This window comes from Somniosus microcephalus, chromosome 5 (assembly GCF_052327205.1).
Source record: "Somniosus microcephalus isolate GS21.2 chromosome 5, FLI_Smic_1.0, whole genome shotgun sequence".
In the NCBI taxonomy this organism is placed as follows: Eukaryota; Metazoa; Chordata; class Chondrichthyes; order Squaliformes; family Somniosidae; genus Somniosus; species Somniosus microcephalus.
This window is the reverse complement of record NC_140991.1, coordinates 259,110,665-259,128,940: the sequence shown is the minus strand read 5'-3', so window position 1 is coordinate 259,128,940 and position 18,276 is coordinate 259,110,665. Positions and strand designations below refer to the sequence as shown.

The window sequence follows — 18,276 nt, the reverse complement described above, 5'->3', positions numbered from 1 at the left end:
TGTGCCAGTGCTGATTGTGACAGGATTCAGAGGCCGCATAATAAGGAACATCGACACATTTTTACCTAATACATTTAAAGCCTGTTTAAAGGTCACAGGAACATCAAATGGACTCTGGCACTTCTTTTCAATAAATAAAAACAATCAAGCTAAAGGTTTAATTTTCCAATTTCCTACTGCCAGTGGTGAGCTTTCCCCTGCCGAGAGCATTATTCAGATTTTCGGGCACCCGTGATTTTCTGACCTAAACCGTGCGCAGTGTGAGCTTAAATTTCCAATAAGTATTCTCGGTGAGCAAGGACTCCCACCAGCAGTAGGAATTCAGAAAATTACCCCTTAACTGTTTATGAAATAGAATATATTTGTGAATTGGAAGCTTTCAAATGGCGGAGCAGGCTCGAGGGGCCGATTGGCCTACTCCTGCTCCTGTTTCTTATGTTCTTACACCCAGCAGCTGGTAGTGTAAGGCTTTTGAGTAGATTCTATGCAGACTTGAAGCTCTAACTGTGATCTTGATCTAATTTGAACTCTACAGGTTTAGCTGGTTTTGCACGCCTTTGTCCAGGAGATCAATATGAGGTAAGTGGATTATACTTCAGCTTTAAGTTATTCAAGTGGGACATGACATTTTAGTCCTTGTACTGTAAGGACATATTGATCCTCAGTGAGGTGATAATGGGTCGTCTCAATGCTGCAAGAATAAAAAAAATCTGTTTGAGCGTTTACTTCCACTTTTCTCTTTGTTACACATTTTCGGATTTCTGTGTAACTTGCAGCTCAGCCAATCTGAGTGACTGTGCTGCTCAAAGCGGCCATTCCTGCTAATGGAGCAATAGCAAAGTTTGAAAGGGGAAGGGGGAACAGAATGAGAAGTGGCTTTGAGTTGCGAAATTAAATCATATGTAAGATACACACTAACTGGTTTGTTTTGTCTTCACCAAGATCTTTATGCGCTACGGCCGTCAAAGGTGGAAATTAAAAGGCAAAATAGAAGTAAATGACCGGCAAAGCTGGGATGGAGAGGAGATGGTCTTCTTACCCCTGATTAATGAATTATTCTCAATTAAGGTACTTGAAGCATACATGTATAGATATAGGGGTAGCTCTCACAAATTAGTGCTTTGTTCAACGAGATTGCCTGTTGAGAACTGTGTCAAGGGATGCCAACTCCGGCTGGACGTATTCCTGGAGGTTTGGCGACATGATATCTGATCATGTGACATCTGATCGCAGTTTGCAAATTGCACTTGCCGTATAAAGGTTGGGATCCCTGTAATTTAATGGCCAGGTCTATCGGCGCCTCTGCAGCGGTGCACGCAGTGATGGTCAAATCTTTTTCATCTCATCTAAAGCAAAAACAGAAAATTCTGAAAGCACTCAGCAAATCATGCAGCATCTGTAAAAAAAGGAAAATGTTAACATTTCAGGTATATCAGAACACCCCGTCGGCTAGGAATGGGGTTGCTCTCAGTGGTACACCACCAGTAAACCCTTGGTGTTGACCTGCCTTTTTCTTCCACCAGTCTCCTGGGCCACTGGAGACTGCTTCATTTTGTCAGGTTTTCATTTCTCTCATCATGCCTCCTTTTGTCTTATGCCATTATCAGTCAACCATCTCCTGCTCTCCACCCAATCAATTTAACAGCTCATTCTTTCTTTTTCTCTTGTGTACGTGGTCCTCTTCTTTGTCACTCCCACACCCCCGCCCGTTGCATCATTCTGTTCCTTTTTCTAAGTTGTTCATCTGTAATATCTTCATAGAATCATAGAAATTTACAGCAGGGAAGGAGGCCATTTGGCCCATCTTGTCCATGCCAGCCGACAAAGAGCTATCCAGCCTAATCCCACTTTCCAGCACTTGGTCCGTAGCCTTGTAGGTTATGGCACTTCAAGTGCATATCCAAGTACTTTTTAAATGTGATGAGGGTCTCAGTCTCTACCACCCTTTCAGGCAGTGAGTTCCAGACCCCCACCACCCTCTGGTTGAAAACCTTTCTCCTCAAATCCCCTCGAAACTTCTGACCAATTACTTTAAATCTAAGCCCCCTGGTTATTGACCCTTCTGCTAAGGGAAATAGGTCCTTCCTATCTAATCTATCTAGGCCCATCATAATTTTATATACCTCAAACAAGCCTCCCCTCAGCCTCCTCTGTTCCAAAGCAACCAACCCCAGCCTATCCAATCTCTCCTCGTAGCTAAAATTCCCCAGCCCAGGCAACATCCTTGTACATCTCCTCTGCACCCTCTCTAGTGCAATCACATCCTTCCTGTAATGTGGTGACCAGAACTGCACGCAGTATTCTAGCTGCGGCTTAACTAGAGTTTTATGCAGTTCAAGCATAACCTCCCTGCTCTTATATTCTATGCCTTGGCTAATAAAGGCAAGTATCCCGTGTGCCTTCTTAACCACCTGTCCTGCTACCTTCAGGGATCTGTGGACATGCACTCCAAGGTCCCTCTGATCTTCTGCACTTCTCAGTGTCCTACCATTTATAGTGTATTCCCTTGCCTTGTTAGCCCTCCCCAAATGCATTACCTCACACTTCTCCAGACTGAATTCCATTTGCCACTGTTCTGCCCACCTGGCCAGTCCACTGATATCTTCCCGCAGTCTACAGCTTTCTTCTTCATTATCAATCACACGGCCAATTTTTGTATCCCCTGCAAACTTCTTAATCACACATCTTACGTTCAAGTCCAAATCATTGATATATACCACAACAAGCAAGGGACCTGGTACTGAACTCTGTGGAACCCCAGTGGAAACAGCCTTCCAGTCACAAAAACACCCTTCGACCATTACCCTTTGTTTCCTGCCTCTGAGACAATTTTGGATCCAACTTGCCACTTTGCCTTGGATTCCATGGGCTTTTACTTTCGTGACCAGTCTGCCAGGCAGGACCTTATCAAAAGCCTTGCTAAAATCCATATAGACTACATCAAACGCACTACTCTCATCTACCCTCCTTGTTATCTCCTCAAAAAATTCAATCAAGTTAGTCAGGCACGACCTTCCCTTAACAAATCCACGCTGACTGTCCCTGATTAATTCGTGTCTTTCTAAATAATCCTGTCCCTCAGAATTTTTTCCAATAATTTTCCCACCACCGAGGTTAGGCTGACTGGCCTGTAATTACTCGGTCTATCCCTTTCTCCCTTTTTAAACAACGGTACTATGTTAGCAGTCCTCCTGTCCTCCGGAACCACACCTGTAGCCAGAGAGGATTTGAAAATGATGGTCAGAACCTCTGCTATTTCCTCTGTTACATCTCTTAACAGTCTGGGATACATTTAATCCGGGCCTGGGGATTTATCCACTTTCAAAGATACTAAACCCCTAAATACTTCCTCTTTCACCATGTTTATTTCATGTAATATTTCACTCCTCCTCCCTGATTGCAATGTCTGCATCGTCCCTCTCTTTTGTGAAAACAGACGCAAAGAATTCATTAAGAACAATACCCATGTCTTCCGCTTCCACCCACAGGTTACCTTTATGGTCCCTAATAGGCCCTACTCTTACTTTAGTTATCCTCTTGCTCTTAATGTATTTATAAAACATCTTTGGGTTTTCCTTGATTTTACTTGCCAATATTTTTTCATGCCCTCTCTTTGCTTTTCTAATTTCCTTTTTGATTTCACCCCTGCACTTTCTATACTCCTCTATACTCCTCTCAGCTTTCTGCAGTATTGTGTCCTTGGTATCTGTCATAAGCTTCCCTTGTTTTCTTTATCCTACCCTGTATGCCCCTTGACATCCAGGGAGCTCTAGGTTTGTTAGTCCCACCCTTTTTCTTTAAGGGAACATACTTGCTCTGAACCCTCACTATCTCCTCCTTGAATGCCTCCCACTGCTCCAACACTGATTTACCTTCAAGTTTCTGTCTCCAATCCACTTTGGCTAAATCACCTCTCAGCTTAGTAAAATTAGCTTTTCCCCAATTGAGAACTTTTATTCCTGGCCTATCCTTGTCCTTTTCCATAACTACCCTAAATCTAACTGAATTATGATCACTACCACCAATATGCTCTCCCACTGATACCCTTTCCACCTGTCCAGCTTGTTTTGATGGAGGCCTGACTATATCCGAAACATTAACAATTTATTTTCTTCACAGATGCTGACTGCTTCCAGCATTCTCTGCTTTTTCTTTGAGCTATGTTTTCTTCTTCTAAGAAAGCGCTTGCAAAACATGTGAACGAGCTATATGATCCCACAACAGCGGAGAAATGCCAGTCATGTTTTGGCTTCTGTGCTTGGAGCGTAGTTTGATTTAACTGTTTGACCCCCGGCAATACTTTAAAATCTTTGTGTTAATTTTGTTCACGAACGCACTGTCTGCTCCAAAGTTCAGTACTGAAAATTACGTACAAACGGAAGAATATTTTACTGCCACTTTCGACCAGGTGATGGAAGCAGTATCCTTATTAGCTTTTAAAAGGGAAGTGGATAAATATTTGACACAGAAGAATTTAAAGGATACGGGGAAACGGCGTGGGAATGGGACTAAGTGGATCGCTCTTTCGGAGAGTCGCTGTCAGCTCCTCCAGTGCTGTAAAATTCTGTGATTCTAAAATAAAAACTTACTGCTGACATTGGGAAATAGGTACAGCAGCTAAATTACTACTTTCCACAGGCCGCCTGGTCTTATCCAGCAGTAAATTCTGTAGCTGAAGTAATTGCCTTTTAAGCTATCAGATTTATGTGGTGTCAGCGCAGAATTCAAAATTCCTTAATAGGACGTCTCTGTTTCACATCAGGTTGTTCTTCGTAAATTCAACATGATCTCGTTTAGGATTCCAGTATCCAGTCTCTTTTTTATTGCTACGCATTCAGTAGATGTTTTCTTGGCTCCATTGCTAGCACTCTTGCCTCTGGCTGAGTAGGTTGCCGGTTTGAGCACTTAATCAAGTCTAGTGTTGCATTGGACAGTTGCATTATTGGTGCTGTTGTCCTTCAAAGGAGACATTAAACTGAGGCCTGGTCTGCCAGTTCAGTTATGCGTTAAAGATCTCATGGCCCTATTTCAAAAAGAGCAGAGGGTTCAACTGGTGTCCAGGTCAAATTCTTCTCAAGCAATGCACCCACAGCAGATTAACTGGTTAGTTATCTCACTGGTGTTTGTAGGATGTTGCTATTTCAGAATGGCTGTTCTCTTTGTCTAGATAGCACTTAAAAAGTAGCTTCATTGTGTAAAAGGCTATATAAATGCAGGTACTGTGTAGTGTTAGAATTCAGCAAATATTTAAATTTCTCCTGAAAACTTTCATGCAGATCTTTATAAATTACACTGCTGAAGGGTGACATTGCCCATTGGAGCACCAACTTCTGCTGCCAATGAGCAGATAATGTTGGTTTGACCTCCCTGCACCAAGAAGTTTGCAATGTGAATTGTGCCACTCTGATGAATGACCGGTGGTGGCTTGGTGTCGCCTAACAGGCGAAAGGGAAAATTTGGATTAAGTATCCTTTCCGGGCTGCTGCTTCATGCCTCCTACAGGCTGACTGAGGGCAGCATTAGCTGTGGCCTGGGACCATGCTGCCCAGCCTGCCGCTTGGCTACAGAGACACCTGCCCCAGGGTGTTACGTCCGTGAATAATTGAGACACGGACAGCAGGAGTGAACAAAATAAGTCTTTACTGGTGGAAGTCAATAGTGAAACTAAAAACACAGAGGCTCACTAGCGCCTTTTATACAGGGGTGGTCACTGCCGGTACTGCAGTCTGAGACCAGTTATTCTCTTAAAGGTACATACACAACAATTCCTCCCCTTTTAGATAAACAGTACATAACATTCATTTAACAACTAAATGATAACTAATTACAATCACAATTACTGTTGCTAGATACATTGGTTAAGTTTAAGCAATTATAAGTTCAGTCTTTGAGGAGGCTTCCTGATTCTGTCTGGATAACGCCTCTTTGGGGTATCAGGTTCTTCTGGCAATGTTGAGTCGGAATCAATGTCGTTGTTTGGTTCATCTGCTTCCAATATTACCGGTTCTGCGGTAGCTGCAATTGGAACGTCGATTTCATTACCAGGTGTATCAGATCGTGGTGTGGAGTTGACGTTTTCCAGTGACTCTAGAATCTGGTCAGCATGGCGTCTTACAATGCTCTCCCCAACGTCCACGGTATACATGAGAGGTCCTTGTCGTGTACAAATCGTTCCTGGCTGCCATTTCTCAGTGCGGTAGTCCCGGGCCAAAACTGGTTGACCTATCTTAAAACTCCTGGTCGGCCTTTCATTCATATTCTGAAACTGCCTGTTCTCCACATCTCTTCGGACGTTTGGCTTAACCAAATCCAAGCGGCATCGTAGTCTTCGATTGAAGAACATCATGGCTGGAGTTTGGTTGGTAACCGCATGTGTCGCATTCCGGTAGGCAAACAAGAAGTTGTCCACCTTGTGTTGTAGGGGTATATCTTCATTACACATTGCCTTGATAGCCTTCTTGAATGTTTGGACAAACCTCTCGGCCAATCCATTAGTGGCTGGATGATATGGGGCAGATGTGTAATGCTTAACACCATTGTTCTTTAAGAACCTCCGGAACTCTTCAGACACAAACTGTGGTCCATTGTCAGAGCAAATCTGTTCAGGCAGCCCATTCCTGGCAAATATGGTTTGTAAAACTGTGATAGTTTTTTCCGTGGTGGTTGAGGACATTTTTATTACCTCTGACCACTTTGAATGTGCATCCACCGCAATTAAAAACATCGAGTCCATGAAGGGACCAGCAAAATCAATGTGCACCCTTTGCCATGGAGATGAGGGCCACTCCCATGGATGCAGAGGAGCTTGTGGTGGGGCGTTTTGGACCTTCTGGCATCCTGCACAGCTCTTGGTCATCTCTTCGATTTCTCTATCGATTCCCGGCCACCACATAAACGCTCTGGCTAAGTTCTTCATTTTTACCCCACCCAGATGACCCTCATGAAGCTCATTGAGCACTCTATCCGTCAACTTAGGTGGAATTACTACTCTGGATCCACACATCAAGGTTCCTCTGCACACTGACAGCTGTTCTCTTCTCGGCGAGAATGCTGGCAGCAGTGGTTCGCCATGTGCTGGCCATCCCTTCACCGTTAAATCATAGACCCGTGATAGTGTCGGGTCATTCCGTGTTTCCTTTTCTATGTTTGCATTCATCACAGGGAGACATTCGACTATGGTCGAGTGGAATAACTCCATTGGATCCACTGCAAGGTCTTCTTCTTCCACCGTCGGCAACGGTAGACGTGACAATCCATCAGCATTTCCATGCTGTTTAGTTCCTTTGTACTCGATGTCATATTGGTGTGCCCCTAGGAAAAGGGACCATCTCTGCAGCCGTTGTGCTGTCATTATTGGTACGCCCTTCTGAGGGTTGAAAATGGAGACAAGAGGTTGATGATCGGTTAGTAGAGTAAATTTTTGACCGTGCAGGTAGTGATTGAACTTCTTCACCCCCCACACTAGGCTGAGGGCCTCTCTGTCAATCTGGGCGTAGTTACGCTCGGCAGAAGTTAACGAGCGTGACGCAAAAGCTATCGGCCTCTCTAAACCATCAAGGAATTTATGTGACAGTACCGCCCCAATGCCGTAGGGAGACGCATCACACGCCAGCCTGATTGGCAGTGCTGGGTTGTAGTGAGCCAAAACTTCCCTTGAAGTGATTAAGTCCTTACTCTTCTGAAAAGCACGTTTACAATCATCGCTCCATTTCCATGCTACCCCCGTTCGTAGCAGGGCGTTCAGTGGGTGCAGAATTGTCGACAAATTCGGCAAAAACTTATGATAGTAATTCACCAACCCGAGGAATGACCTCAGTTGCGACACATTTTCAGGCGCTGGGGCCTTAACAACCGCTTCAATTTTGTCAGGGGACTTATGTAACCCCTCCATCAATCACGTGGCCACAATACGATATCTGTTTCTTAAAAAATTCACACTTGGGGCGGTTGGCTCGCAGCCCATGTTCCCGTAGTCTAGTGAGCACCTGTTCTAGGTTGTTAAGGTGTTCACTGTCATCTTCACCTGTTACAAGGATGCCGTCCAAGTAACACTGACTCCCCGGAATCCCTTGCAGGACTTGTTCCATTGCTCTTTGCCATATCGCCGGAGCCGATGCTACTCCGAATACCAATCGATGATACTGGTAAAGACCTTTGTGAGTGTTTATCGTGAGATACTTCCTAGAGGACTCTTCAACCTCCATCTGCAAATATGCTTGTGCTAGGTCAATTTTTGTAAAACGCTTCTCTCCAGACAGTGAGGCGAAGATGTCTTCTATCCTTGGAAGAGGATATTGTACTGTGTGAAGGACTGGGTTCACCGTCACCTTGAAATCCCCACAGATGCGAATCTTCCTTGGCTCCCCGGACTTATTGCTTAACATTTTCTTCATGACAGGAACGATGGGTGTCGCCCACTCGCTCCAGCCGACCTTAGACAACACGCCCGCCTTCTCCAGATTCTCCAGCTCTGCCTCGACGGCTGGGCGAATTGCATATGTTAACGGTCTTGCTTTGAAAAACTTGGGAACTGCATTCTCTTCTATTTTTATCGAGGCGGTTACGCCTTTAAGCGTGCCCAGTTCTTGTTGAAATACCTCTTTGGCGTTAGCTAAGATTGTTGACAATCGTCCAGGAGTGACGTCTTCATCTTTTTTACCGTCCACCGTCATTGCATGAATGGAATGCCAATCTAAGTTTATCTTCCTGATCCATTCCCGTCGTGGAGCGGACCCTCTGGGACACTTCCCTCCCTCTTCTTAGGTCCGAACGCTGCCCGGCTTCGAAGCACCGGCCGCGCCCTGTGTGCTCCACCCTCTCTCTCTCTCTTTGCTTCCCGACTCGCTGCCCGGCCCCGTTGAAAAGCCACCCGATCGAGCTCTAGCCCGCCGCAGCCCAGGAAGGATCAGTGCACTACCTGCCACCAGCCCGATTAGCTGGGAAACCACAGACCGAGGAACCAAGCCTGGCTCTGGACAGTCTCTCCTGCAAGTTTTCAATCTGACGATTTGGAGGGCAGTTGCCCACGGTCGACGCCCATTTCTCGAGTTTCTTTGGATTTTTTTTTTCTTTCTTCTGGCTTCGACCTTCAATAACGTCGTCTGAGGTGCTGCCGAGTTGCAGGTAAGTTCGTTTCTTACTCGTCGCCAGTGTTACGTCCGTGAATAATTGAGACACGGACAGCAGGAGTGAACAAAATAAGTCTTTACTGGTGGAAGTCAATAGTGAAACTAAAAACACAGAGGCTCACTAGCGCCTTTTATACAGGGGTGGTCACTGCCGGTACTGCAGTCTGAGACCAGTTATTCTCTTAAAGGTACATCACAACACAGGAGAATAGAGTAAGACAAGGTGAAGTGTGTGACTGTTCATAGGAAGGTATCCTCAAGAAAAAAGACACTACAAAGAAACAGGTCTATAGAGTTACCGGCAAAGGTGGTATAGCTATTAGTCAATATTTTGATAGAAGCGCATATGTCTGTTAGCTGGAAGTCACACCATGTAGCTAACATACTTTCTCTCTCTCTCTCTGACCTTCAGGTGTCAGAGTTGAAGGGACTGGCTACTCATCTCCTGGTTGGCAGTGTCATTTGTGAAACGAAGGACTTGTTCACAGCCAGACCGCAAATGGTTGCCGTGGACATCAATGACCTTGGAACTGTTAAACTAAACCTTGAGGTCATCTGGTAGTAAGTATCACAGTTGTTGACTGCTGCTATGCTCTTCACATCCCATAGATGGCAGTAGTGTTACTGGGCCACTGGTGTCAGCGATACACGTATATTCATTGCCTCTTTATTCAGTGACAATATTGTTTATCAGTGTGAAGAAGTATTTGAAGCTAAGATTTTTAAAATCATATTACAACATAGCATGAAAAAGATACTAATAAAATGGGATATTTATGTTAAATGGTAATATAAAATGCAAGAAGTTTGGAACGCTAATTATTCTTTTCATGTATTACCTACAGTCCATTTGACAAGGAAGACCTGACTCCATCCACAGGCAATCTGAACAAAGCCTCCTGTGTACAAAGACGATCTTCCATATACAGCCAAAGCACCCCAGAAACACCCACCTTTGAAGACTTCTCCTTCTTTGTAAGTAATGTGCCCCATTAAGAAGCCTGCACAAGGTTAAGCAAAATATTATGCATGCATGATAGTAAGTAATAGACTATTTAACAGTTTCAATACAGCAAGACTGTTGCTTTTTGTGGATTCTAACTTACCTTGTTTTCTGTTTCATTACACTTTGTGTCTTATTGCAATGATATTGTAAAATTAAGCAGGGATACTAGAATGTAGGTTGGGATTATTACAGCTGATGTCCTATTATTATTGTGATACCACAATTGTCCACAATAATGATGGAGTAGCCCAGTGTATTAGCACACTGTCCTTGCACCTTTGGTACCTATGTTTAAAGTCAGTGCAGACTGATGGGGTGAAAGATCTCCCTATCTGCTGACTGTAATGGTCCAATGTGATATCACTTAGCCCCAACCCAGTTCATAGAACAAAACTGAACATAATATGATCTTACTTGTCTCACTTAGAAAAGCATGACTGGTGTAGGATGTAGAACTATCACAATTGTGCAGCAAGGACTGTTTTTCTGTGGTGGAAGCTGAGTAGAGGAAGGTTTCCAGTGGATCCGGACAGTGTTCTATATGATGTAGGCAACTTGAAGGTGATGGGAAACAGGAAGTATTCCACAGACGAGCACTGACATCCCTCATCATGATAGATACAATTTCTATCACCGAGTTAACAACAGAAAATGCTGGAAAAACTCAGCAGGTCAGGCAACATCCGTGGACAGAAATTTGAGTTGACGTTTCGGGTCGAACCCTTCTTCAAAACTGGAAAGAAAAGATAGATCGGAGGCAGGGCTGCGATCGGACAAAAGAATAAAAGAAACAAAAGAAGTAAAAAAGAGACAATATCACCGAGTTACCTGATTTAACCTCAGATGAGATAACAGATTAGACTTTCCGTGTGCTAATTCTAATGGACGGACCATTGTGTGGGTAAGCTCGTGACCTCTGCACCCAACTTCCTAACATGAGTTCCTGCTGTGCGCGCTCCTGTGCCAGGACCACTAACTTGTGAAACCTGCTCCTATATTTCCAGAGCTAGTGCTTCTGAATTTGATGCTTACAAAAAACAAATGTTAATGTTAAAATAGTCGCATCTGGAACTTGATTGGCTGAAAGAACAAACTTTTGGAGGCTATTTTTCAGAAGAAAACAGCCAAGTTACATCTAGTAGTTACAAATAAAGTAGTCAGTATAGTAAAAATAGAAGATGGAGAGAAAATGCAAAAAAAGGAAGGCAGGCCAAACAGAAGCATTTCATTATTTTAATTGACACTTTGGTGTTTATTTTATTTTTGTAGGATTAATATTGCAATAACAACTCCTGATATCTGAATAATTAATATTGAAATATTAGGGTTTCTTTTAGCTTCATTGTGTATAAACTGAAAGCTTCCTAAAAATGGCAAGGCCAGGGTGCTTGGAACACCGTGGAACAGCAGGCATTCTGAGGGCTATTACTAAATATGTAGTTCAGAAACTGAGTGACCATTTTTAATATAATTTTGGGGTAATTCGGGTGGGGCGGAATTTGGGTGAAATCCAAATCTGCTGAGTTTCCACCTCTTTAAAGCTACCCAACAAATTGCTCTCGGGGTGGGAGGAGGTCGGGGTGAGGGTGTTTCTTGTAAGGGGTAATCCTGAGTTTTTCACAAGAATTCTACCAGAAGCACCTTGCTAGGCTCAGCAGGACCTAGGTCTGCCATTGGCAGGTGCAGGTTTTGTTGTGGGGCCACAGTGGGACCCAAGGTTGAAAAGGCAAATGGCAATCCACCCAGAAGGATCGACTGCCATTGCCATAGGGGCCAGGTATCGAGGAGGCAAAGAAAATAAACAAGATTGCATAACCTTTTCTAAGACCCGGCGGTCTCTTACTTCCCTCACGGAGCAGGGTGCTACTTCGAGATTCCACTATGTCCAAGTTGTCTGCGTGGCTATGGGGATGAACAGCTGCCCCCATTATTAAATGGCTATGTCACGGATTTGGTGTGGGGTCACTGATAGTCTCAAAATTCGGCAGCGAACAGGATTTTTAGGCTTATACATCTGTGAGAATTCCTAGAGAAGACACGTTGGCATAGAAATTCCTCTTGGGCGGAAACGCAAAACGGGTAGTATCGAACCGGCCGCCTGTTATACAGCCCGCCTGATATTCAGTAACATTCACTTCAATAGAACTGAATATTGGGTGAGGTGTATAGCAGGTGGCCGTTGCGATACCGCTTGGTCAGTGCTAATGCCCAAGACAAATTTCTACCATGAAACGTTCAATTGGCCCCAATTCCTAAACTTTTATTTACCTCTTCAAAGGTGATTCTTTCCATAAATAATAACATTCCATCGTTTGTAGAAATTCCTATGCGAAGCTGTAATTTAGCTTTGTGAAGTAGGGCCGTGGAGTTAACTTCAGGGAGTACTTCTGTCTTCAGCTGTTGATGAATCTAACTGAGGAGACTTCTTTCTTCACTGACACTTCAGTCTCATTAGCTGATTCTCACTTCAGAACGTCAATAACCAGTTTAACCTTCTCTCGCACATTCACTATTTGAGCACAATGCCCTCAAATTTGACAGATTTATTCCGTTTTCAAGGCAAATTCCTGAAGTAAATTCCGGTGAGATTGTAGAGGATAGGAGCTCACAACCTGACCCTAATCCAGCCTTGACCTCTTCCTCACCCCACCAGATGATCGGAGCACAAACCAGAGAATCCATCACCCAAGTCATGACACCTGATGCGTGGCACTCCCCATTTTTTGGGTGATTTTTCCTTTTAACAGCAAGAGGTTTTGAGTGAGGCCAGTTGGATAGAATGCCCTCTGCACCTCCATTTGAACGAGACTCCACACTGGAAGCGGAGCCTTGCAATTTTGGGGCAAAGACTTTAGAGTCCTTTTTTGAGATGATTTAGTACAAATCTGAATTGCCAGACACAGAGTGCTGAATTTATAGATTTCGGAGGGGGAAAAGAAATCTAGATTTAGGATGTTTTCAGTGATGCTTTGATAGACCCCCAAATTATGGGACTCACAGTAAATTAGTGAGATTTTGCTTATCTGATTAAGGTAATAGAAAAAAAGAATGAACTTAAATTTATATATCATCTTTCACTGCATCAGGACGTCCCAAAGCGCTTTACAGCCAATGAAGTACTTTTGAAATGTCGTCACTGTTGTAATGATATGACCTATGTGTCAATAAATCTCATCAAATGACATCTCAAAGAGTTTAAAGAGGTGATTATACGTCTGCAGTCCTTTAATCTGAGCCTTCTGCCATGTTCCTCCCATAATGCCACATTGAGCATATCCCCGGTAAACTGGCTATTGTTTTTTTTAAAGCATTCGGCTTCTTCCATTAAGCATTTACCACATTTACTAACTCTTTGAATTTTGACATGTCAAGAAATGCTTGCAGCCGTCACCAGACAGACTACGGCTGTCATTCATAGATGCTCTTCGGGACACGTTCTTTGACAAACTGCGACGGAGTCGCTCATTCAGTGACCTGCCATCTCTCAGGCTGCGGCCTAGGGAAAGGCTGGAGCTCTATGTGAGTCCCCTTTGTGGGAGTGATCTGTTTCTGTGATTGGGATTTTGCCAGTCGCATGTCTGTGTTTTGCTGTTACAGCAGTTGCTGATCTTCCAGATCTCTTGTGTGTTTCATTCCACTTCCGTGTGTTGGTGTGAAGAAGCGAAATGACCTGCTGGATAGCCAAATTCCTTTATGAATAAACCAGTGGAGAACAATTGTGGCTCATAGGAAGCCTGATTGCATTGTTTTCAGATATGGGCTTTTGACTTTCCTTACTTACCAACTATGACAACGTATTGGGATACACCTCGCTTTTGAATTCCAGATAGGCTCCGATTTTCTTCCTCCATTTGGCGCTAGTCAGGTGTTCCAACTAATATAACCTGAACCCACCTGCATTTCAGGGTTCACGTCATTGACGTGGGCCTGAAGTGCCCCAGGCATAGACCCAGGCCCTGGTAGGGACCTGCGCCCAGAATTCAGGGATGGAAATCCAGTTGCTGGGATTGGTCACTGGCTTTGGGGCAGAAACAGCAGCTGAAAGACCGCTAGGCTCTCCAAGGTCTCTGGGGATCCAAATAAAGTGACACTTAGATTTTTCGGTGTCGATGGCCTTGTTGCCTGCCCTCCTCAGATCCTCAAATCTGATAGGGGCCAGGCACAAATGCTACTCCCTGCTCCTTCTGAGCACCCTTCCTAATGGCCTGATGTACCTGCAGGAAATTGAGATGGAAGGTCCTGTTAAGGCCCTCCCACCTCATTTGCATAACCAGCCAATACTAGCTCCAGGGGCAAGCTCTCCATCCCCCTTGGGGATCCTCAGGAAATCCCAATAACATAAAGGGGGCAGAAATCTGGAATTACAGACCTCCAGCCCTTTATCCTCTGCTTTGCAACCGCCAACTGAGCGTTCCCCAGGTGCAAAGCAGCGGGAAATCTGATCTATAATTTGCTGCTTTCCAATTTTGGCTAAAATTCTTTTTCCTTGATTTCCCATCATGCAAAAAACCTCTCTATTGCCTGGTTGCTGAGACTAAGACTGAGGAACGAGCTTTATCCCTGACCTCCATCTATCTGCCCAGTCTTGTAAGACCCCTCCCTTGTTGAAACAGTGTCCAGTCTTTATGACTCTACCTGAGTTCCTTGCATCCCCCCCGCCTGTCCAAATTTGGGTTGACAAGTATGAGGGTGAGCCTATAAGAAATACAAAACCTCTTACTACTGCCAGTGGGCTACCGATGGCATCGATTTATAATGGATGTCAGCTTCAGGTCTATTCCTTGAGGGATTGGTGTGTACTTTTACATGGTTTGGTTTGAGAAGTATAAAAGAAGTTTGTTTATACCATTATTTATGCTACATGTTGAACTCATAAATAATGAAGGAATGCATACTTCCTTTAATACTTTTAGGAAATGGAACTATGTTCCTTTTCCAGTAGCTGTGGCATCAGGCAACTGAAGTTCCAATATCAGATTCCATTCTTTATACCACACATGATAACATCACATGTGCATTGTTCACCCTGCATTACCTTTGAATGTTCAAACACCAACACCACCAGCAACAGCTGTCAGCCACGCGTTTGGATTCTGATTGTTGAAGAGTTAACTTGAGAAACTTCTGACCAGCAGCCCCAATCTTTGAGATGATAGTTCCACCTACAAAAAGTAGATGGTGATTTTTTTTTTACAGTTATCAAATGGCTCTTCATTCCGAAAAAAGAAAAAATCTGCAGATGTAGATATTTTTCACCAAAATTTAATGAATTGGATATTAAGTATTAGTAGCGGTCAACAAATCTATGTTGACCATAGCTTCAGCTTAATTCTTTTCAATTTGCTGCAGAAAAAAATGAAATAAAGAATGCTATATATTTTAATTAATAGCAGAAAGATTAATTAAAAATTTTTAAATTGAGGTATTCAAAATACCTCACTGATTTGCTGGTAGTTTTACTACTAAATAAAACTCTACAGAATTGTTTTCAGCACCTTGGTATGAAAGCTGAATGTGGATAGTGTTGGTATTTTCCAGGACCTGATTGCGAGCAAAGTCACAATAAACATTTTGGTATGTTTTCATTCCATTTGTGGAAGTCTCCACTAGTTTCTAGGCTCATTGCATGCTGAACTAAAGCATCTTTGCAATGTCAGTGTTAATTGCGTCCTGCTTCTTGGTTTCATACTACTTCTGAATTGGGATTTAAGTATTGGCAGTACTTGCCTGTAAGAGCAGCTCAATACTGTAAAATATCAAAATGGACCTCAGTCTTTTTAATATTTGTTACATTCTTTTTTCCACTTAAAAGTCCTTGGGGGTCATTTTGACCTTGGGAGATAGCAATTCAACTACAGGTAGACTATCCTTTATCCGAACTTCCGAAAACCGATAAAAACCGAAAGTTTTTTCGTTCAGCGTAAGTCGTGCGCACGACATGACCAGAGTGGCGCACGACTTACGCTGAGCAGGGCAGAGGGTCACAGAGTTCCCTCCTGGGTAGGAGATTGCAGGCCGAGCCGGGCAGTGTGAAGGAGGTATCGGGAGAGTGAACCCAACAATACAGCGGCCCGTCCGATAGCTGCAGCGGCCTGTCCGATATTCTTTTCTCCCCCCCCGACCCCCCACCGACCCCCACCCCGACCCCCCACCCCCGACCCCCCGCCGGCCGACCCCGACCCCCCGCCGACCCCCCCGCCGACCCCGACCCCCCGCCGACCCCGACCCCCCGCCGACCCCCCGCCGACCCCCACCCCCGACAAATTTCCCAGTCTTATAAAATACCTTCTGAAATCCGAAATTTTCCGAAAACCGAAACATGGCTGGTCCCGAGGTTTTCGGATAAAGGATAGTCTACCTGTACCCGTTATACATCTCTTCTGATTTTCATTCCCATTGACTTAAGCAGGCTCCATCAGATGCAGGGAGTTTATATTAGGAAGATTATGGACTTGACTTTTATCCTAATGTCTCTTTGTGTTCAGTTGGCAGAATAGGGTGCAGTATCAAAGATGATGGTGACAGAAAGGACAGCTCACCGTGATTTTATGCTCTAATTATTTTGTAGTTAAGGTTTAAAACAGTGGACTTTAAATAATAGCTTTTCTCAGAAGGTCTAACAGTCCAAAGGCTATTATTAAAAATAAAGCAGACTTGAATCTCCACTACTCCAAACTGCAGTTTATATAATGTAACTTTCCACTGGTACCGCCACCAATCTTTCAGGTGAGATCTTGCCAGCCGACATGTCCTGGTGACCATGACCCTTTTAACTGCTATGCTACTGTGCTACTTCATGACATTTTTTGGTCCATTTTGATCAGTAGTTTGTCAAAGCTGCCATGTTATTTGCAGAGATGGTCACTTTCTGTGAACTGCTTCAGTCAGCATATTTCTAAAGCAGGCCTTTTTTATTCCAGTCTTCACAGCTTGAGGATGATATCTTGGTTAATGAGAACTTGACCGGTGAGAAGTCCATCTCACTTAGTCATGGCTACCTTGCAAATGGTACATGCATTACCCAGCCCAGTTTGACATCCACCAGTCGCGTCTACTCCAACCCTGAAATCACTGTGACTCCACCTGATACTCAAGATGAAGACTCTGAATCTCAGATTTCAGCTACTGAGATGAATGGTGTCTCAACACCAGCAAACAAAACAGAGAGAACTGGTAGTCCACATTCACTTGAATCTGACCTAGAGGAAGAGGTCACAGATATTGGAGGCCTGTCATCTCTGCAAATGGAATACCATCAACAGGCATCAGACCATGAAAGTGATATATTTTTAGAATCCAGTGTCACAGTGGGAATCCTTCAAGATTCAGAAGAGATGTCTGACCTAAAGCCTGTTGAATTGGATGCCTACGAAGGCAATCTAACCAAGCAACTGGTGAAGAGGTTAACCTCAGCAGAAAGGCTGCTGGCCCCTGACAGGCAGGAATCTGATGCCTTCATAGCCAGTGATTATGAAGGAACAAGGTTGATCTCAGAGATGAGCCTGGAAGAAGCTCTGCAGGGACTTCTTCTATCATTGGAGCCACACAAAGAGCAATATAAAGAACTTCAAGATTTGGACCAAGAAGTCATGCGACTTGAGGACCTGTTAAAGGTCAGTATTTTCAAATGCATCTGATTAATAATGTGTGTCATAAACATGCAATTATTGTTTATTATACTTTTATGGAGAATAATAGTGGTGCAAAAATCCCTTTGAGTGGCAAGGCACTCAACATGGAATCTCACTCCACATGAACGTGGATCAGAGAATCAGGTGAGAGTGGTGCTTCTGATTTCAGGTGACCAGATATCAAAGCATCCCTAATTGGGTTCAGAGGTCAGTGCACCCTACCCATGGAGGTTGCGGTCCCAGATGACCAGAAAATTGTGAGTGCCACTAATCAGATGAGAACTGTTCAGATTACGTATAATTGGCAGTGGTCTCTTTTTTGAAATGTTTTCCCCTTATTCCTCTGTCCAGGGATGTTACCTTGTTAGCCTATTGTTTGTTGTGCTATAAATGCAGCCCTTAGCAGGTTAGATCTTCCAAAACGCTCTTGATTCAGGAATTGTGCCCTTAGACTGGAAAATTGCTAATGTCACTCCATTATTTAAAAAGGGTAGAACAAATAAACAAAGAA

At 43.9% G+C, this 18,276-nt stretch overlaps 1 protein-coding gene across 9 annotated transcripts in view; it reads left to right on the top strand.

The window, feature by feature from the left end:
- The window catches only part of ripor2 (RHO family interacting cell polarization regulator 2), a 212,418-nt gene that overhangs the window by 165,822 nt on the left and 28,320 nt on the right, over window positions 1–18,276 (top strand). For all 9 annotated transcript variants that reach the window (XR_015078498.1, XM_085988863.1, XM_085988860.1 and 6 more), the window contains 5 exons: window positions 536–579; window positions 943–1,068; window positions 9,541–9,689; window positions 9,974–10,103; window positions 17,055–17,747. Coding sequence is in view for 8 of the 9 variants with exons in the window: in XM_085988863.1 (XP_085844989.1) it covers window positions 536–579; window positions 943–1,068; window positions 9,541–9,689; window positions 9,974–10,103; window positions 17,055–17,747 (1,142 nt within the window). In the remaining variant the exon portion in view is untranslated. The remainder of the gene's footprint in view (window positions 1–535; window positions 580–942; window positions 1,069–9,540; window positions 9,690–9,973; window positions 10,104–17,054; window positions 17,748–18,276) is intronic.